The sequence below is a fragment of the Thamnophis elegans genome, chromosome 2 (genome assembly GCF_009769535.1).
Source record: "Thamnophis elegans isolate rThaEle1 chromosome 2, rThaEle1.pri, whole genome shotgun sequence".
In the NCBI taxonomy this organism is placed as follows: Eukaryota; Metazoa; Chordata; class Lepidosauria; order Squamata; family Colubridae; genus Thamnophis; species Thamnophis elegans.
Window position 1 is genome coordinate 62,362,314 of NC_045542.1, and position 21,664 is coordinate 62,383,977.

Below are 21,664 nucleotides of genomic sequence, written 5' to 3' on the forward strand. Positions count from 1 at the left end.
AGCAAATTTCCAGCCTAATATAGCTCTTGACCAAAGAACAGTTAAATTATATTGATCCAGATTTTCTGGAGGCCTCAGATTTTGTCCAATATCATTAAACCTTGGGATCCACTTCAATCGTCGCATTGAGTTTGTCTCTCTGAATTTTATCATTATACATTTTCAGTATAAATCAGATCTAGCTCTCCTTCAAAATGTCTCCAATTGTACAGTGATTTGTTAGGTTGCACATTCTCTTGATTTTGAATTTCATCCATTCTTTTCAAAAGATAGCAGACCAATATACCATGATGCTATTATTTCATCAGATCTAATTCCAGTACTATCTTTTATTTGTGGAAGAAGGTATCCTTATTCCTATCAAGGTTCCCAGAAGATAAGAGGCATCATTCATTTTTTCTTCAAACAGAAGAAGCATAATTTATTAAGCAGAATCCTAGGTGAGCCGTTCATGAATTCCCTATTTCCAATAACTGACATATCAGTTATGTATTCAGTTTTACTTCATTTTTATTTTATTTTTGCATCTTTTTTATTTACTCAGCATACTTTGGATTGGAGGTACCTAAACTTCAAAACTCAATATTGAGCCTAAGTTATATAAGCAAAATCAATTGTAATTGACAACCATAAGAATAGCAACATTACAAAGGCTAAGTATGGAAGCTGCAGGAGGACCTCAACACTTAAGAAAACTACTCACAAGCAGCTGAATTTTGGGAATATGGATGACAATTAAATCCCCTTTGCCCCTTGTAGCCATAATTAATTAAGATTATATCTTATTAAATTGGAAAACTTGTATGTTTCTGTCATCCAACCTCAGCCCTTCAAGGTAGACAGGACAGCAAAATCATGAATACTAAGACTACCTTTATTGTAAGGTTGCATAAACTTTATCTTATGAAAGCACTTCTCTTCTCCCTCGCCTTTACTTTCCAAATAACTAGGGTAGGTCCCTTCTGCTTTCACCATCTCCATTCCTTCTTTGGACACTCTCATGTCATACCAGTGTCTAGGGTGCAGCTCTTCCTCCTGTCATGTTATGCTCTCAACCCATTACATCCAGTGATGTAACTATGGTAGAGAGAAGTGAAGGGGAAGAATCTGGATCTAAATCTGAGAGTGAAATAACTGACGCAACCGACAACCTGCTAGGAAACAGTACAGATTTGTCCCTGGTTTCAAAAAAAACCTGTTTGCTTAATGCCCACACAATTATATCTATTTTTGAACTGCCGTCTGATGCCAACAGAAAGTTAGATGAATTAAAATCTTTAATAGAGAAAAAAAACTTTAAATTCTTTGTCAACAGCAGCTGACACAATAGCTAATGTGGATTGTAATACAGAAAGTATAATGGTATAAGTCAGTGATGGCAAACCTTTTTTGGCAGCCATGGCAAAAGCAGGGAGAATACATGGATGTCGTGCACCAGCGTGCCACACCCATAATGCTATGCACAAGTGTCTCCCAGCGCGCATGCATGCGCGCAATCAGTGACACCCCCCTCTGCTTTTGCCGCAGTTTTTTGGCCTTCCCCAGGCTCCAGAGCTTTCTAGGAGCCTGGGGACGGTGAAAACAGCCTCCCCCCCCAGATGCCCTCTGGAGGCCTCAGGAGCTTCCCTGAAGCCTGCGGAGGGCAAAAAAGAGACCTACGGGGAACCCAGAAGTTCGGGAATGGTGACTTCTGGTTTGTCTGTAGTGCCGATTTTTGACCTCTGAAGCCTTCAGGAGGCTTCCCTGAAGGCTCTGGAGGCTGAAAAATGGCCCTACGAGCAAACCAGAAGTGACTGGTTTGCTCATAGTGAATTCCAGTAGGGCTGGTTTTTTGTGCTTTGGAGACTTTAGGGAAGCCTCTGGAGGTTGAAAAATGGCCTCAAAAGAAGCTGACAGGGCAACACCTCATATGCAAATGGCTCTGTGTGCCACCTGTGGCACACGTGCCATAGGTTCGCCATCACGGGTATAGGTAGTCCTCGCCTCACTGTAGGAATTTCTGTCCTAAATCATGCTACTTGTAAGTTGAGTTACCTTCATGACCAACCCAATTTTATGAACATTTTTGCAGCAGTTGTTAAGTGAATGCCACAATTGTAAAGTCAATGCATTCCTATGGACATTTTTTGCCAAAAGTTAGGCAAAAAAGCCACTTTCTGGGGGAGCGGGGGGAAAGGCATCATAAGTCATAGATTGCTGCAACCAGCCAGTTATCAAGCACCCAAAATGTGGTCATGTAACCACGGGAAAATGCTACTGTTTAACTTTTGGAACCAAGTCGTAAGTACCCTTACAGAGTTCCACTGTAACTTTGAATGGTCACTAAGCAAGGACTATCTGTATCACATCTCATCTCTATACAGCAGATAACCAGAATACAAACTTTAGCAGCAAAGGACAAAATGAAATATATGTGAAGGCGAAACAGTTAAAAAAATAATGCTGTATTTTGCCATGATTCATATTAATAATCAATGAAACACAAAATACGCTATAGTGAAATCTCTCTCCCAGCTTGTCAGATACAAAATAAGTCCAAATGAAATAACAGATATAACATAGTCACCTGATCATAAGAAATTTGTGCCAGCTTTTGAACAATCGGTTCTGCTTCAACTGTTTTTAAAGTTTAGCAAGAACTTTGGTAAGTTGCCACAAGACTATTTCAAGATAGTTGTCCATATCCTGTGCTAAGCTTTGGGAAGAGTGCCAACCAGAAGCAAGAGAGAAAGATAAGGCCCTCATATGGTAATACTGTCCTATGTAACAAACCTTCACATGATTCCTCAAGACTACACGAAAAAAAAAGTGAGCCACTCAGAGGTGGAATTCAGCAGGTTCTGAGCAGTTCTGGAGAACCGGTAGCGGAAATTTTGAGTAGTTCAGAGAACCGGTAAATACTACCTCTGACTTGTCTCGCCCCCATCTATTCTCTGCCTCCTGAGTCCCAGCTGATCAGGAGGAAATGGAGATTTTACGGTATCCTTCCCCTGCCATGCCCACCAAGCCACGCCCACAGAACCAGTAGCAAAAATTTTTGAATCCCACCACTGGAGCCACTCCAATACCCTAAATTGCTTTTCTAGGAAGAGCAGGAGCATATAGTAGAAAATTTGAGGACATTAGATCAAATTAGATCAAGGTTGTGAACAGCATTTTCAGCTGCTAATTCATTTACAATTATTTTACTTCTATATGAAGGGGATAATTCCCTCAGCTAAACAAGCCAGCCTCTGCACCTGAATCATCATCAAGAATAGCTTTAATACATAAGATGCTCCCACTCAATAAGAGGAAGTGCTCTAGTATTAACCCAGTTGCTGAAGAATTCACATTGCTGCCAGAGGCCATGACCCTGCAGTCTGGAGAAATAGGAGAACTGTCCTCATGGCCTAGCCTTCAAGAAAGCCCAACTACCAGCATTAAGGAGAAAAAGTAAACTTCAGTTTACAAGATTGCTTTAGCATCTCAAAATAACCCACTCCTAGTGGAAACACAACCCATTCTTCACTTATTAGCATGATCCTTCCCTTGAGATATCATCTAGATGATGGCGAACCTACGGCACGTGTGCCACAGATGGCACACAGAGCCATTTGTTAGGGCACATGAGGCATTGCCCTGTCAGCTCCAGCGCACATCCTCCAGAGGCTTCCTGTTCCCAAACTTCCAGGTTGCACGTAGGGCCATTTTTCACCCGGAGGTCCTCCGAGGGTGCAGGGAGGGCTGTTTTCTCCCTCCCAGGCTTTTAGTAAGCCTCTGGAGCTTGGGGAGGTTGAAAAATGATCCATCGTATGCCAAAGCGGGGGGGAGGGGAGGGGTCATGCGCATAGCATTATGGGTGTGGGCACGCCCATGCACGACCCCCTGCGCTTCCCCCACTTTTGGCACACAATGGGGAAAAGGTTACCCTTAACTGACCCAGAGCCTCATTTTAATTAAATAGCTGTTAGGTAGGAGTCTGAACCGGTGTAGGAACAACGTGCATGCTATCAGAAAATGTTAACCTTTTTATTCAAAAGCAGGGATAAACAGGATCTGAATTAGGTCTGGGCCACCTTTTGATTTGAGTTCTCCCTTTTTTTTCAAGAAGACACAAGATAGAAGGATAACAAATGTATCAATTCCTTCTTGTTGATCCAATGGTCAGCAGCCATTTTATTCTGCTGCAATCTGAAGAATCTTGTGGAGTTCATTTTGCATTTAACCCAACTACAATAGGAAACATTGTGAATGTGGAAAGTTGATATGATGTGTTATAGAGAAGGACATTATTGAACCCAAATAAGTAGGCTTCCAGGTGGATAGATCAACAATTTGATCACTGCCTGGGATTATAAATCTTTGCTGAAAAATACATCCAACAATCACATTTAAAGTTATAGTCAACGTTTGTTGATTTTCAAACAGTATTTGACTCAGTAAGAAGCACACAAAGGCAGTTTTGTGTAACTTAATAGATGCCTCCTTCTTTTGGTACATAAGAATGTGAGAAGATGGGGTAAAATCTGGTAAAATCTATTTACTCCCTCAACATCCCTGCCCTAAAATTAGCAGAAAGAAAAATCCAATTATGTGGATGATGCAGTCATAACTGAAAATTTTGACATCCTTTTGTAAAAGTGAATATCTGATCATAAATTGTGGAGGGGGGGGAAAGCATTTTAAAGTTTCCTCACAATAAATGAAGCCACAAATGTACATTTAATAATTATGCAATCTAACAAGTTAATCAATATAAGTACTAGGGGTTGTTTTCCAAAGCAATAGAAAAGTAAAAGGTTCAAATCCATGCTGCTTTGAATCCCTGGGAGAGTGCCATTATTTGGTTCACCTTTACTACATGAACAGATTCTGTCACCTTTCCTTAGAGCCATAATGGGTGCTCCCAAGTGCCTCTTCAACATAATTGCCAAGGGTTGAAACTCGGAACTGATCCAGAATACTAACAATTTGGATCAAGGTTATTTGAAATCCCGATAGGCTACTTCAAATATTGTTGATGGATAAAGATATAAATTTCTAGGAATTTTACTTTTCCTAAGGATGGAAGGTTCAGACCCATGTCAGATTTTCATCATTTCCGCTTTTAAATGGTTCTCAGTTCAAGATGGTGTCATTTGCTTCATTGTTCCCTCTTGCAGAAGGGGGTATTCCAGGATAGAGAAGCATCTTGGCCCCTTTTCTGAAAATGGATGTGATATTTGAGTTCCCCAGTCCTTTTTTATCTCATGTACTTAGCTAAAGCATTTGGTTGATGGCATTTTAGCAGATTAACCAGACTGAGTCAATGGGTTTGTACCCTGGCACCTATATTTTTTCACTTTAATTTTTAACTTGATTTCCTCTCACTACAGGTACCTGATCAAATTCCTCGCAAACTTAACCGAGTACCAAGAGGCAAACAAAATGACACCAAGCAACATAGCCATTGTGCTTGGGCCAAATCTCCTCTGGCCTCAGACAGAAGGGTAAGAGGTTGAAGTCTAGGGCTTTGCTGTTTTAAAATTCTATGTATTATAAAACTTAAGCATGTAAACTCTGAGACAACATTTTATTTGCTATACTTTGCAGATGTTGGTTTTAACAGGAATACTTTGATCAAATTGTTGCGTCTTATTGATTTCATATGTCTAAAATTGTTTTTAGAGAATGGGACATGGCACAAGGCAAAGAGCACTGTAGAAGCAGGATACAAAGCAAGCTAATTTGAAATTAGAAGCAGCAGATCTTCAAGTTTTTCTAGTCTTTTTAGTTCTGTCATTTAGTTCAGTCACTGTGCTGCTCAAAAGAAAAGAGATCTCACTCAAAAGATCTCACTATTCTCATGACTTTGTCCTTGTGGATCTCTTCTTTCATTTCAGAAACATCACAGAGATGATGGCAACAGTCTCTCTACAGATAGTTGCAATTATTGAACCCCTTATCCAGCATGCTGATTGGTTCTTTCCTGGAGGTAGGAAACTTTTCTTCCATCTACTCATTTTGGATGCCTCTGTCAAGCAGAGCCAGACCATACCGGGGATAGTAGTGAGAGTTAGATATCACTTCTATTACTTGTGCAGCTCTTTCTCAATTACTACCTATTGTTCTTTCCTAGATGACTAGTACTTCTCTAACAATTAGTCAGGTCATGGTGTCTAAGGCGGTAACTTGAAAATAAGAATTGTGATACCAGTTGCTGGATCTCCAAGATAACGTTTTATGCCTTTTCTTTATGTTTACTTTTTGAAAAGTACTATCACCTGATAAGTGCCATAAGAATTTGCTAGTTTGCCTTCTTGTATGTGGTGATGTGTGTGTATGTGTGTGTGTGTGAGGGGGTCTATGACAATTCACCACAACCTACTTGCCATGGCCAACTCACCAAAACCAACTCACTGCAGGACAACTTGCCACAGCCATCTCGCCACAGAACAATTCACTGCAGGACAAGAGTTACATTAATAACAAAGAAACAGTGGAATAGAGTCGTTAAAGAAAGGATGCAAAAAAAAAAAGGCACAGAATGAAATGTGAATGGCAAAAATTAAAATAACTACTATTTATTTAAAATAATTAAATAGAATTGCTAAATTGTCCTGCAACAAGTTGATCTCTGGTGAGATGGCCGTGGTGAGTTATCCTGCGCCAAGTTGGCCATGGTGAGTTGGCTGCGGCAAGTTGACTGGTGAGTTGGCCACAGTGAATTTGCCGCAACGAGTTAGCTATGGCAAGTTATCCCACTCCCATTGTGTGAGACTCTTTCCTACTGGGATGAGGTTCTACTCTGAGATGGAAGCTAGTCCATGCTAGGCCTTTGTTTGCAACACATGCAGTGCATGACTATTTTACTGTCTCTCCAAATTAGACATTGAATTCAACTTGACCGGGAACTATGGAAGCCCTGTGCATGTGAACCACAATGCAAACTACAATTCTATGCCGTCACCTGATATGGACCATGCCGACCACAAGCACTCTGATCAGACCCGACGACCACTCAGTGTGGCCACGGACAACATGATGCTTGAGTTCTACAAGAAGGATGGGTAGGGACCCTTTTGCTTTGTTGTGAAAGGAGTATGGGGGCAATCTGGGGTGCAAGCTAGAAGAAGTTATGTTGGCTTGGAGTGCTACTTCCTAGGTGAAATAATGGCTATGTTTTCAAGGAGAATAGGTGCCTCATCACATTGTCATAACATTTCCTCCTGCTCTTAAGTGCCTCTTCCATCCCCAGGCATGAGACTTGTGGACTGTTGAAAGGAAATATACTATTTTGCCTGCCTGGCTGCCTAACTGCCTGCCTGGCCTCTGCTACTGGTATTTGTTCTATTGGACAAGTGAGGGGAGAAAGATTAGTTTTGGTAAGTTGGCAGAAGCCAGGGCAGTGATCTATGAGGCCAAGGATTATGTGCCAATTATGCTTACTTTAACATATTAGAAAGTCATCCTGAGTTGGCCAACTCTTATCTCTATCCTAGTAGGGGATTGCGGGAAGTTGTGCTAGGACACAGATGTCAAACTTGATGCATCATGTGACATATCATGATGTATTATTACCTTTTTTTGCCTTGGCAGAGCCAGGGTGGGCATGGCCTGTGCATGATGCATCCAGCCTCTGGGACACCAGTTTGACACCTCTGCTAGGAAATTCCCAAAGCAATCTCCTCCATGATTGATAGTTTACCATCATCTACTCCCCTTCTTCTGTTACCATCAAGATTAATTAGGAATAAAAAAAACTAGCACAGGCATTGAGGAAGAAAAAAACCTGGTCGCTGTGATCCTTATAAGATCCTGTTTTCATCATTTCCTTGTACTATGACAATTTAGCCAAGGATGCTTAATTCTTATCATGTGTTTCCTACTGCCATAAGAAATGCAACAGTAGATCAAATGTCTTTGGCCTGAGCTTCTATACTCTGGGTTCAGAAATTATGATATGGTTTGGTTCTATTAGATCATGATAGCATTAACTTAATGTAATCATGTTTTAGCTTGGCATGTGAACGCACCATAGTGCTGGGAGGCAGCAATAGTTCTGGAGTCTTGTGCTAGCCAAGCTTGTTAGCAAGAGTGGAAAGGTTTTTTGCTTCCCTGTGCATCAACTATCCAGTTTAACCTATGGCTATTGTTGAATCTTCATTGTCCAACAGTGACATGCATTTGTCTCTTATTTGCACAAAGATCAACGAATACCCTGTTTCCCTGAAAATAAGATCTCCCTGGATAATAAGCCCAATTGGGCTTTTGAGCGCATGGGTTAAAATATGCCATCCCGCAAAAATAAGCCCTCCCAAAAAATATTGCAACACAGCAGCAGCCATGCTCGTCACTTCCTGCACCTCAAAAATAATAAATAATAATAAGACCTCCCTGAAAATAAGGCCAGGTGTTTATTTCAGGAGTCAAAAGAAAATAAGACCCTGTCCTATTTTCAAGGAAAGATGGTACTAGCAAACATTTCCACATTCTAGGACATTGGTGACTGGCTTCACTCTTAAAACAAAACAATTTATTATTTTTATTTGTTGCCTTAGAATGTGGCAGCACCTGGATGATTTTGTCTGGACTCAGAAACTAAGCAAGATGGCCTTTGTTACTACTGTTACTGCTACTACTGATAGTGAACAATTACATTAAGTAATATCCAGCAAATGCCAAGACTATAGGCAAAGCTAAGATTAAAAAAAAAATCTCAGAAGGCAGTAATGGCAAACCACATTAATCCTACTACAGGAGTAGAACAGCTTGAATAATGTAGTCATATTATATACCATACCATACCATAATAGATATACAATATCACTCATTCTTTCTAAAGAATCTCAGAACTGTGCACAAATGGTCACATATATCTATTTACAAAGGAATGATCACTACTGAGTAGTATTTATCTAAGATCTCAGGGTCCAGGAAGGTCATCTTCAAAAAAATTTGTACCAGCCTCTTTTGGTGAGCATCTCTCCATTGCATAATCATTAACTATTCCTATTCAGTTAACCCTTACTTGCTTGCCCTTATTAAGAAAGATGGCATAATTCTTATATCCATCTTGTCTACTTCTCAAATCACATTCATTCATTCATTCATTCATTCATTCATTCATTCATTCATTCATTCTTTTTATCAGTGACTCTTGTGACTCTCAGTCTTGTGACTCTCAGTGGCCACAATAAAAACAACAGGATCAAAACAATGCACAGTCCAATAACAAAACTTTTTAATAACTTAAGTAACAAAATAACAAAAAACAAAATCAAAGTAGAAGAAACACACAGAGGCAAAGGTGATCTTAACGTGTAAAGGCTTTCTGAAAAAGTTTTGAATTTTTAAAATAATTTTCTAAAACTGCCATGCCACCGATATCTCTAAAATATGGAATAACAAAGAGCCCCTTCCTATATAATCTAACTGAGCTGAGCTGAATCTGATAGCAGGAAGTAATTGTAAGTAATTGAAATTGATCTCCCAACTCTGTGGATCTCCAGAATGATCTCCGTTTGGATAAACTAGACCAGCATGCGCATGCACACCAGCCACCTGGTCTTCCGGTTTCTGGGTTGCATGTGAAGACCAGCTGGCATGCGTACCGGAAACCAGAAGATCATCTTCCTGGCATGCATAGGTGCACCTGGCAGCTGCTCTTCCAGTTTCAGGCCCGTGTGCATGAAGACCAGCTGGCCAGCGCACATGCACATGCCAGAACCCAGAAGAGCAACTGGTGACGGCTTCTGTGCCCAGAGAGATGGCTCTGCTATAGGTTCACCATCACAGAACTAGACTCTCTAATTTGAAGTAAATCTGTGTTGCTTAGCCCTCAAAATGCTTTGCCAACTCAGTAAGTAGGCCATTGAACATGATGTTTAGTTTGACTCCAGATATTTCTTAATAACTAACCAAGAATCATGTTAAGTGATTCACTGAGGTTGTGGAAAATAAGCACAACATTAACCCTCTTCACTGCCATCATCTCTTTCACTTAATAGTGGAAACTGTGCTTCATCTAGATAGCATCGCATTCACTGAGCCGAGGTGGCGCAGTGGTTAAATGCAGCACTGCAGGCTACTTCAGCTGACTGCAGTTCTGCAGTTCGGCTGTTCAAATCTCACTGGCTCAGGGTTGACTCAGCCTTCCATCCTTCCGAGGTGGGTAAAATGAGGACCCGGATTGTTGTTGGGGGCAATATGCTGACTCTGTAAACTGCTTAGAGAGGGCTGAAAGCCCTATGAAGCGGTATATAAGTTTAACTGCTATTGCTATTGCACTGCCAGATTTGAGCCACTAGCGCACCAGCTATGTATTAGCTCACATTACCATGTGAAACATTGTCAGACAGTGACTCTGTGAGCAGTCTTCCACATCTCTTGCCCTTTGAAAGCTAGGCCTGAGCCTTAATAACTTCTTCTGTGACATAAGTTGTTTTCAAGGAATCATCAAGAGAAGAATGTGTTATCTGTATGTTATCAATTACATTTACACATCACATTGAATAATAAAATAGTCAAATAGCAAGCATGGATAGCTAATGTCCCACATATGAGCTCTTTCCATCATTAGCCAAAAATGTCCAGGCCAGTTTATCATCAACAAACTAACCTATCCCAAGTCTTGGACACATTATTTGGCCTGCAGTGACTAAAAGGTTTGGATAATACATAATCTGTTTCGTAATAGGGATTCCCTAAAGCAGAGATGGGGGACTTTCCTTTTTAAATGAAGAGTCACAAATCTCTGAGAGAAATCCTTTGAGAACCAGAGACAAAGTTAGGAGGAATTTATATCCTTTGAAGCACATGGAACTCTCTTTCTGTGCTCTCCTCCTTTTCGGGCCAGTTCATCTGATGAGAGGCTGTACGCAGACGCTCCAGGTCAAAATTTGTCAACCTCGGAGCCATATAAGATTATATTTGGGGCATCTGTGAAATTTGCATCAAACAGTTGAGGTTTGTCATGCATTGTTCTTATCCTGCTTCTAGCTATCGGATGTTGTTTTTATATATTAAGCCAAAGTTTCAGTACATAAAACTAGTCAAGCATTGGCAAAAATACAAATATATGTTTTTAACTTTTTCATGACCTAATTCCCTGTCACAGAGCTATATTCTATCCTTGGCTATACAAATATGGGAGAAATTATATTCAAAGCATTTCCCAGATGCCCCAAGAGGATTGTGATGGGGAGGAGCCCAAACAAGCAGCAATGAAGAGAGTACAAATTAGCTTGAGAGAGAGAGAGAGATGATGGGCTGATTCTTAAAGCTTTCCATGTGCGCTAATAGCTTTCAGTTCCCAGTATTGTCCTTACATCAGACATGAAACATTAGCTGCCAAGAACAAAACTTAACTCCTTTGATCCAGAGAGAAGAACCACAGAGGAATTGCGACACATCCCCATTTCATTCATGTATTCATCCACCCTATATATCCTTTGGCTCCCTAACCCCACAAGATCCGTAGCAATCCTTGTAATTTGCTTCATTCTGCTTCTCCTAATCATCTCGTCACATTCTGAGGGGGATTGGTAGGTGGGAGCTCATTGTTTTCCCAGAATCCTTCCATTTTCTCTGGTTCTTCTTTTCATTAAACACCCTGCTTCCTCTGTAGTAAGATGCCACAGCTGGAGGGACTTGATTCCCAGGTTTTTCTCAAACTGTCCTCTTACCCTCGCTGGCTTCTCCCCTTCCCCCCCCCCCCCAATAGATAGCCACTGCTGGTGCAGGAGGAGAGCCATTTGGCCTTAGTTTGTGTTACACTAATGTCTGTGTGTTTTTGTCCATGCAGCCTTAGGAAAATCCAAAGGTACAGTATTTTCTGGGTAGCTCTTGGACCATTCCTTTTTTCCAGTATTCAAACCCAGCCTGTTCAGAGCACCCACGGCCTTGGCAGACAGAGCCCTCTTTTGCCCAACTGAGGGTCATGGCAAGGCAGCAAAAAAGCCAGCATCTCTTTCCCTGCAGTCGGAATGGAGCAAGTGTTTGGACATACAGAGCTACTTTACTTAGAGGCAAAGGCTCCATAAGATCATACAATAGAGGCCTTTCACATCCCTGCTGTCTAGGATATGTAAAGTGTTGATGGGGACTGCACCCAGGGCCTTCATGCCGCAAAGCATGTGCTCCAGTCACTGAGCCTTGGCCCATTCAGTTTCCTTCAATGCCATTAATTTCCACTGCAAAGGACCTCTTCCTTTCTCCTTGGAATGTACAGGCAGCTGCACATTATAAAAATAAAAATGTTTCTCCAAAGTTTACTTTTGGGTCAGAATTTCATTCTCAGGGTTGCGGCTTTTCTTCATTCACAGGGTCCTTGCTGTTACTCTGGAAAACCCTCTGTAGCTGTAAAATGTTGTTATCCTTAAAAGATCATTGCTTTTGAAGTTTCTCTTGCAAGCGATTGCAAGGGTTTCCCTGCATTTTAACCTAACCAAACAATGCCCTGAAAACAAAAACAAATTTTAAAAAAGTGGCATCACGTTTTTTTGGCGTAAAGAATATTTATGTATAGTGCATGGCCAAACTGCTCCTTTCTCTCTAATCAAGAGATTGGGGGTAGCCAACACCAGGACATTTTGAGGCCTCAGAAGGGAGTTTCGTAGAAAGACATGCCTTTAAAAAAAAACATTTTCTTTAACACTGAGGGATCACTTAGTGGAATTTCAAAACAATGGGTTTCTCCCTGGCTAAATGATGTCTGCGTTCCATGTTTTCAGCTCCCTCTCATCCTGTCTGTACACCACACTGCACAGAAAGGGAGTCTGTTCAGGATTACAGGCCTAGATGCACCCAGATGGATTCCTCTTCTTTCTACTGGTGTGTGTGTCTGTGTGTGTGTTATACTTTACTGCTTTCAAGATGGTAAGGGTGTATCTCTGTGTTCCCCCACTAGCATGGGCGTCCGGGTGATGGACACCTCTTGGGTGGCTCGCAGAGGCCCCTCCATAGTTCGTAAGGCATCCTCCACCCCTCCTGCCATGCAGCCCCCTGCTCCGCCTTGTGAACTTGCTGCTACTCCTCAGTCACCAATTCCTGAGCAATCTCTTGACATTTCAGCTACTCCCTCCCCTACTCCAACTAGCTTCGGGTTCCCACCAGGGGTTGAGCGAGCAAGGTAAGTACTGGAAGCAACACCCATTGCTACCACCATGGTGTTCTGTGGTCCATGAGCACATCTACCTCTCCCATGCCTGCATTGACCTTCTTTTGTTATGCTTCAGCTTTCACTTTGTATGTGAGCAGGTGGGGGTGGGGGAGGAAAGAGAGCGAGAGAGGGCATTCAGGTACAAAAGAACAGTACCTTCTTGAACACGCAACAGTACATGCACGAGAGCAAAAACTTTAATTCTCCAAAGAGAGTAGATGGCAAGGGCAATTGGCACCAATCATGTAAAACAGAAGTTTTTTTCTATACCTTCCCCTCTCAAATTAATTGGCAATTACAAGGAATCGACAGGCCCTATTCTTTCCTTCTCCACCTTGGTTAATACATTAATATCATATAATAGTATCTTATTCATTTTTTTTTCTGTTTTACTACTAATCTTTTTGGATTCCATCACGACTTTCCCTTTATCAAAGCAATATTTGGGTCCTCAATTATCCTTGAACCGTTGAAGGGCTTTCTATGAACTTCAGTGTATTCAGTGCAGGACAGCAGAGCAAAATTAAACTAGATGAGATGCCATTTTAATGCTGTACTCCACTTACTTACTTACTTTTTAAAAAAAAAAATCTATCTCTGGATGTTAAATCAGTAATTTGAAATACAAGTTATTTTGTGGTATAGGATCAGTTTTGTAACAAGAATGCCACGTGAAACGTCTTATATTTGCCATTGTGATATACTGAGAGAGTAAAATTTCCTGTCAGAATCTTGCATACGATACTGGACTATATTTCCGGTCATAGATGAGTTCCTTACCTGAAAGTGTGGAATTAGACTTTTAATGTCCTGCATGTCACTATGGACATTAGAACCAGGGATTAGGGAGCACATTGGGATGAACCCGCTAAAAATAATAGTGATGAAACACTAAAACAGGCAGCCTCAAGCCACAGGAAGAGTCTTGCATGACCTTTGAATTGAATTCCTTGATGAGTAAAATTTCTGCATATGGGGAAAAAGAGGCACCTTTATCATTCCATTTGATGTCCATTTTTTGATTATTATTTTTTTCCACAGTTGCCATTAATTTGCCATTGCATTTTTGGAAGGTTTGTTCTTTCTGATAAGGCATCATTTCTAGCACTTAGATCCTTTTGCCCAATCTGATTTTTGTTCTTATGCAGTCACATGAGATGAAATTATCATGGTCATGTGCTATCCTGCGCCCCATCTCTCTCTTGCATCTGTTCTATATAGGTAGCATCTGCTACTTACTTTGGCCTTTTTACTAATAACAGATTGAATGTACTCAATGTCTAAAGAAAATCAATCAATAGCTCAGTCCTAGGTTGCATTAACAGAGGGATAGAATCAGGATCACATGAAGTGCTAATAGCACTTTATAATGTCTTGGTAAGATCACACTTGGAATACGGCATCCAGTTTCGGCTGCCACGATATTAAAAATATACTGAGATTAGAAAGAGTGCAGAGAAGAGCAACAAAGATGATTAGAGGACTAGAGGCTAAAACGTATGAAGAATGGCTGCTGGAACTGGGTATGTCTAATTTAATGAAAAGAAAGATTAGGGGAGACATAATAGCAGTGTCCCAGTATCTCAGGGGTTGCCCTGAAGAAGAGGAAGTCAACCTATTCTCCAGAACACTTAAAGGCAGGATAAGGTAATGAAAACTAATCAAGGAGCAGACTAACCTAGGAGAAATTTCCTGACCAGTGGAATAATTAATCAGTGGAATGATTTGCCTCCAGAAGTTGTGGGTGCTTAAAAACTGGAGGTTTTTAAGAGATTGGACAACCATTTGTCTGAAATGGTATAGGGCTTCCTATTTGAGAAGGAGAACAGCACTCCATAACCTTACCAACTTTACAGACCAACGTGGGGAGAGAGGATGGTTCTGTGTGAGTGGTGGGTGAGTGTGCACATGTTCCATTGCACACGCGGGCACGCGCCTGCCGCTCACACAAATGGAGCTGCATGCATGCGCATGCTCCCCTGCCATTTCAGCAGCCCAGTTCTGAAAGGGCCCTTCCCAGGGATTGGGGACCACTGGGCTAGAAGATCTCCAAGGTCCCTTCCAACTCATCCTGTTATTCTATTATTCATTAGGCATGATTGATATCCCACAGCATATTTGTTACAATGCATGAAAATAAATGTTTTCCAACTTGGATTAATATCTCCAGTTTATCTCATATTAGTTGTAGTCAGTTCCTTCTGCTTATTCTTTTTGATTGTTAGGAACTCTGAACTGGCAAAGAATAGGCAAATGCTTGCAGTTATTATGCTAACCAAGCTAGGGAGGAACAGATCTCTCCCTTGTGAGAGATCATTGGGACAAAGAGGACTTCACACAGTTTTTAGGCCTACAGGCATGCTGACTTTTGATCCAATCTAATGAAACATGTTGTGCCATGTAACAAAATTCTATAGTAGATTCCGTTTTGGTTTTTCTGGAAATAGTGGCCACACCAATAATTCCCCTTCAGAAGTGTGTAGGTGCACTCTTGATGCTCTTGTGGGCTTGGGCAGGGGCAGTGTTTTGTAGCTCCAAAGTGTAGAAACCTGATGATTTCACAATTGCAATTCCCACCAAAACTTTCTCTGCCTTGTGGGCACCTTATTTTCTAACTCTGAAATGCTAGTGTCACTGCAATCTTTGGCTGTAAATGATACCCTTTATTAGAATGAATGGAGACAGTCTCAAGAGATTAAAAATGAAGAAAAGGACTTTTCCTCTCTGCATTCGACAGCCCTGTTGCTGATTTGCAGGGAAAGAAATTAAGAGGGGTCACAGTTCCAACTATTGACTTAATGACATGCAGCTTCATTATAATTCATTCCACACTTTCGTTACTTCCCTGGTGCAAAGTGTCAAATCTCCCTCACCTGCAAACGTTTGCCTACATTATGCAAATCTTAGTACTCGCTTAGCTTTGCATTTTAGTATGCTGGCCGCTGAAATCTTTTATGTTTTCTTCTGTAGTTTTCCTGACCTCAGTTTGTTTATTTTGTCAATATTCTTATTTCTGGTTTTAATTTCACAGTTATAATTTCACAGCATATTTTATTCTTCTGCACCACTGTCTTATGCCTTGATTGATTTGTCTGTTGGAATTTAATCAGCTGGTTCAAATCAGGACCTGCCAGTTTCTAAGTAAATAAAATCTGAATTGGAGACAGATGTGCATTTCCTTGAATTTCCCCCAGAAAAAAAAGCCTTCTGGGATGTATGTTAAAGTATGAATCTTTCATATCTGATGCACAAAGGATGACAATTCCTTATAAAATCCATCACCACCAATTTGCACTTAAATCTTTTAGGTTTTTTTTCTGTTTGCAGTACACATTCAGGCAGTTGCATATTAGTGTATTAGGCTCCATAAAGAAATGGTTTTATTTCCCTTTCTTCTTAAGGAAAACGCTCTCCCACCCCACCTCTCTCTCTCCCTCTCTCCCTCTCTCCCTCTCTCTCTCTCTCTCTCTCTCTCTCTCTTCATATTTATACCACCCAGCTCCCAAGACATTGATATATTACAAAAATACATTACAGAAACTAATATATTAATACTAAAAGAATGAATATGTCCTGTCAAGAAAGTTAAAAGATAACTCAAATCAAATTGTTCTTCCCCTGCCCCTACAGATTAAAGCCATGCAGATCATCTGCAAACTTAGGGTGTTTGCTCCACCTAACTGTTTAGAAACAGGTACTGTCTTGGGATCAGGTGCTGGCAAAGGAAAAGCTGTGCTGGCCGCCTCTTGGTTTCCGGCGCATGCCATATATTTGCAAGCAGAAGTAAAAACCAGGCCAGGGGAACATCTGGACTTTGCCAGCCCCCTTGACTCTTTTGGTTGCTCTTCTGCCACCCTCATGCTTTGGGGCTGTGATTGGAACTCCAGTTCAGTGCTTCCTTGTACAAATGCTCTCTGCTCTTTTTTTTTTCCTTTTTGTTTTGTTTTTTTGTTTTGGACCTTTGCAGCACGGATGGTGTGTCGTCTAATTGGTCGGATTCCTGTTACATCTATCCATCCCCCGAAGACGACAAGTCTCCCTTGTACCCCCACTACTCTTCCTTCTACCCTTACCCCCTCAGGACCAGCCCATGCACGAGGCCTGAGCCTCCCTTGCCGCCATACCATTGGGCAGGGAACAACCCAACACTTCCTCCCCCTTGTTCTCCCTCCTGTTCTTCTTCCCCCTCCTTTCAGTCATTTGACATTAATTTCCTACATCTCCCTAAGCAGATTTCCCTCACAGAACTGCATGGTCCTGAGACTAACCTTTCCTTTGTCACCACAAAAACCGCTTTCACCTTATCCAAACCTAATCCTCCTGGCACTCTTCCGTATAGCTCCAGCATGTCAGTTTCTTCCCCCTGGGTCAGCTGCACCTGTGCCAGAGACAGAGGAGCCGGGCTCACTAGGTAAATAATTGTTTATTTGACACTGGCAGGGCATGGTGGCTTCTGGAAGGGTGACCGCCACCTGCTAATCCTTTGGGGATACCAGAGAATGGAGTTTAGAACCCAACTGTCCTCAGGAAAACAGAAAAGGCATTTCTTTGGACCCCACCCTGCTGGTGGCCTTCTCAAAGTTCAAGAGTATTTTGGTTGCTTTGGTTGATAGACAATAGATACCAAACTCTAAATGACAGTTCAAAAAACTGGTTTAGTGGTTTGTCTTCTTTCTCTAGGGAGCTTGAGAAAAGAAGTTCTGCAAGGAGACTAGAGATACTCCAGGAGAATTTTTGTCATCTTCCCAAAATAATAGTTTCTAAGAATTTGTGGAGAAACCGCAATAGCAATTCCATTCTTTCTTTGGAATGCAGCAAAATCCTTTATCCAGTGTGGTTGTGAACTGGTCCGTAGGCAACAGTGCCCAAAGCAGCAGTTTCTTTGGAACTAGCCAGCCCATCGCCATATGGCATTATGAGAGACCCCAGGCAACAAAAAGCAGTTTTTGAGTCCTCCTACTAAGATTCTACTTAGTGGATTTGTGTCTACCAGCCTCAGTCTTACTGAGCTAAATTGTTGCTCACTTGGGACACATTGGCTAACCTTGACAGATGAATGGCTCATGGGGATGTTACGTCACCTTGGATATCTTCCCAAATCCAAGACACAAAAAAGTATCTTAATTTATAAAACACTCCTTCCTCTCCCCATCCTAAGGACAGACTGAATGTCAGAATAAGCTGAAAACAGCTTCCCTCCATTTTTGTTTTGTCTCATTGCTGTGTACAGAATGATTGAGAGGGCTGTGGCTTCATTCATGCTCTCCTCATGCTTAAACTGCTTTGAAGGTGGATGTGCAAGATTGTCTGGTCCTTTAGACATAAACATGCTTTGCTTTGCAAATATCATTGGTTTATCTTATCAGAGAGCACCCTGGGACTCTTCCAGGAAAATTAAGGGAACTGAGATGTGTGCATCTCCTGGCATATATAGCTTACTACTTCTTGATCTTTTATTTTGCTTTTAGCACTCTGAAAACCAAGGAACTCTCACTAGTGTCTGGGCAGAAAGGAAGCCCAGCTTGCAGCCACACAACACCAGGTGGTGGGACTGCACAACAGCCCCCAGGTCCTACAGCGCAGCTATCCACAGAACAAAGTCCACACACCTTGCGGAAAGGTACGCATTTTATATTTGAGATCTAATTTATCTGGAAGATAGAGAACTGCTGAAAGCAAAAGTATTCTCCTCTATCCACCATAGATAGAGCAGAGGTGCTCAATTTCTGTATGGCCAACTTTGAATGATGTGCCAGGAGATGCCTGTCACAAATAGGAAAGGGAGTACTAAATTTGATTAAATATGATTATCTTGCAATTTAATGAATTAAATAGTATTAATATAACTGTCCCAAATATTAATTGTTTAGTGTTAATTGTAGTAGTGGATTTAGGGGCTGCATACACAGATTTGGGGAGCTTCAAATTGTCCATATGGATAATAGACTCACATATGGGGGTTACTAAATTCAAGAGTTTTTGGAAGTTGAATTTGACTTACGTATAAAAGACCTCAATCCAAGGTACCTACCCCCTATTTTCTCAGTCCCAGTTTCTCTTCATTGGTATGCAAGGTATCTGGTACTTAGGTCTGAGCAGAAGCCAAGTGCAAGGGAATAATCCAAGTGTTTGCAAAATACTGCATTTTTAAAGAGGTCCTTTAAAAATCAGCACTTTAGATTTATCCTCTTTTTCTTTTTAACACAAGGTCAGATCATGTTGCTGAAATAAGATCAGGAATTTGGTTAACTCACAACTGGTTTATTTTGATAATAACTACAAATAATAACCAGTTCTCTTGAACATATAATAGGTGGTTTATTGTAAAAAGGGGGTTCTTCTTCCCAACTTTAGAAGCAAAGGAAAAATGTATTCCATGGAAATTAATAACAAATAGTTTTAACTAGTATTCATAGTTACATTTACGTAATAATATTCAGCATGCTTTCTGATTGTTATCAAATTTCCAAAAATCCCTGTACCAGAAAAGGAACTGGTTAAAACTGAGAACTGTTTAAAACAAGGAGACAGCAAACAAACTGCAAAACATTTAGTAGCTTGAATTTGGTGTTACATGGTTACGAGGGAGGCTGTAAAGAATAACCTGTGTCTAGGATACCATCTCTGAAATATGTGGTTTTACTGGCCCATATGTGGTTCTACTGGATAAACCATTAGGGCCATGTTTTACATTAGACTTTTTTCAAATTCATCTGCTAGCTATGATTAGGATTTGTTCACTCTATTCAGAAACTGGTAGTAGGAAGCCCAGCTGAGTTCCAATGAACAGTGATCCTCATTTCTCTCTGTCTTTCTCTCTCTCTCTCTCTCTCCTTCTCTCATTATCTGCAGTTTCAAAGAAGCTGACCCCACTCCCCGCCAAGGGTCCTTATGGCCAGTCTGGTGGTATGTCTGATCCATCGACAGGGCAGCCATCTCCGGCCAGCCTTTCTCCCACTCCACCCAGCACTCCATCGCCCTATGGACTGAGTTACCCACCAGGCTACTCCTTGAGTTCAGGCCCTCTCTCCCCAGCGGCAGCTCCTTCCCTATCTTCTCCTCCTTCCCTAACAAGCACTTTAACCAAATCTCGGCCCACCCCCAAGCCACGACAGAGGCCTACACTGCCACCTCCACAGCCTCCCACATCCAGTGCATCTGGCTCCAGTCCACAGTCCACAGAGCACACCATACTAGATGACATGTCTCCTGGAGAGAGCATGTCCACAGGTAACCAGATAGTGAAAGTGGGACATCAGCTTGTGGTTTGGAAAACAGCTGGGATTACTAGCAGAGATCAGGTGGCACAGGGGAGCTTGTGAGGGTTCTGGTTTTTCTTCCTTTTGAGTATGGAAGACAGAGTTAGTGATGAACCCTGTACAAAGATGGGAACAGCCCAAGTGAAGCAGAGGTCTTATAGGGGCCACTGAAGTCGTTAAGCCTGAAGTCGCATTTTGCAGGACTTCTATCCTTTGTTTTTCTGGTTTTCCCATAGTTTTGATTTCAAAACCAAGAATGCTCATTTTATTTAACCTTATTTTAGTTTAAATGAACTAGAGAAAAGAAAGAAGTCTATTCCTATAGACTTCTATAGGTAGGCATGTTTTATAAATACTACTCAATCAGAAAGTCTGAGTATTGTATACAGCAAGTATTGTATATAGAACAAAACAGCCAAAGAGTAAGATAAAGAGCCGAGGTGGTGCAGTGGTTAGAGTGCAATACTGCAGGCTACTTCTGCTGATTGTCTGCTGACTGCAATTTGGCAGTTCAAATCTCACCAGGCTCAAGGTTAACACAGCCTTCCATCCTTCCGAGGGCAGTGAAATGAGGACCCAGATTGTTGGGGAAATATGCTGACTCTGACCCCTTAGAGAGGGCTGTAAAGCACCATGAAGCAGTATATACAGTAAGTCTAAGTGCTATTGCTATCATAGTAAGGAGGGAAAGAGGGATACTTTCTGGCGCTATGACCTAAGAAGCTGCTTGATTTTTGATGATGATGACTTGAGGGCATAGTATAGATATGAAAGCAGGATTGATTCTTGCTTTCTCCAGAGATAATATTTCCAGCATGCACTGCTGTCTTTAGCAAATTGCTGCATAATAGCATGTATTCTATGATAGTAGTGCACCCCTGGATGTGCCATGTTGCAATCACATATGGTGCAAATTTCTCTTTCGCATAGCTGTGCCAAGTGAAGTAAGTCCTGTTCTAGGTTTTTAACATTTTTCTTTCCACCTTCTGAAGATCTCAAGGAACATGGCCAGGGTTTAATGTGCCTTGGGGGTGAGTTAAACAGTGAAGTTATGGTTCAAACATACAAGGTTTCTCTGGCGAATGTTGACAATTTGACCCAGAAGTCCTTTGGTGGCAAAAGGCAACTTGCCTATTTGACCACATTCTTCCTGTCCACCCCACCCCAGAGCCATTGATTCATAAGTGCCAATGTTTTGTATGTCAGTATGTTTTGTAAACAGTAAATAACACAGCTGTTTTGACAGCAGGGTGAACATTTTCTTTAGAAGAAATCACTTGGC

The 21,664-nt window shown here is 41.3% G+C and overlaps 1 protein-coding gene across 1 annotated transcript in view; it reads left to right on the forward strand.

Moving 5' to 3' along the window:
- The window catches only part of LOC116524009 (rho GTPase-activating protein 44-like), a 114,192-nt gene that overhangs the window by 86,902 nt on the left and 5,626 nt on the right, over nt 1–21,664 (forward strand). Inside the window, exons 14-20 of the mRNA XM_032239106.1 lie at nt 5,358–5,471; nt 5,865–5,956; nt 6,851–7,031; nt 12,872–13,093; nt 17,091–17,534; nt 18,592–18,743; nt 19,976–20,353. Coding sequence (XP_032094997.1) covers nt 5,358–5,471; nt 5,865–5,956; nt 6,851–7,031; nt 12,872–13,093; nt 17,091–17,534; nt 18,592–18,743; nt 19,976–20,353 — 1,583 coding nt within the window. The remainder of the gene's footprint in view (nt 1–5,357; nt 5,472–5,864; nt 5,957–6,850; nt 7,032–12,871; nt 13,094–17,090; nt 17,535–18,591; nt 18,744–19,975; nt 20,354–21,664) is intronic.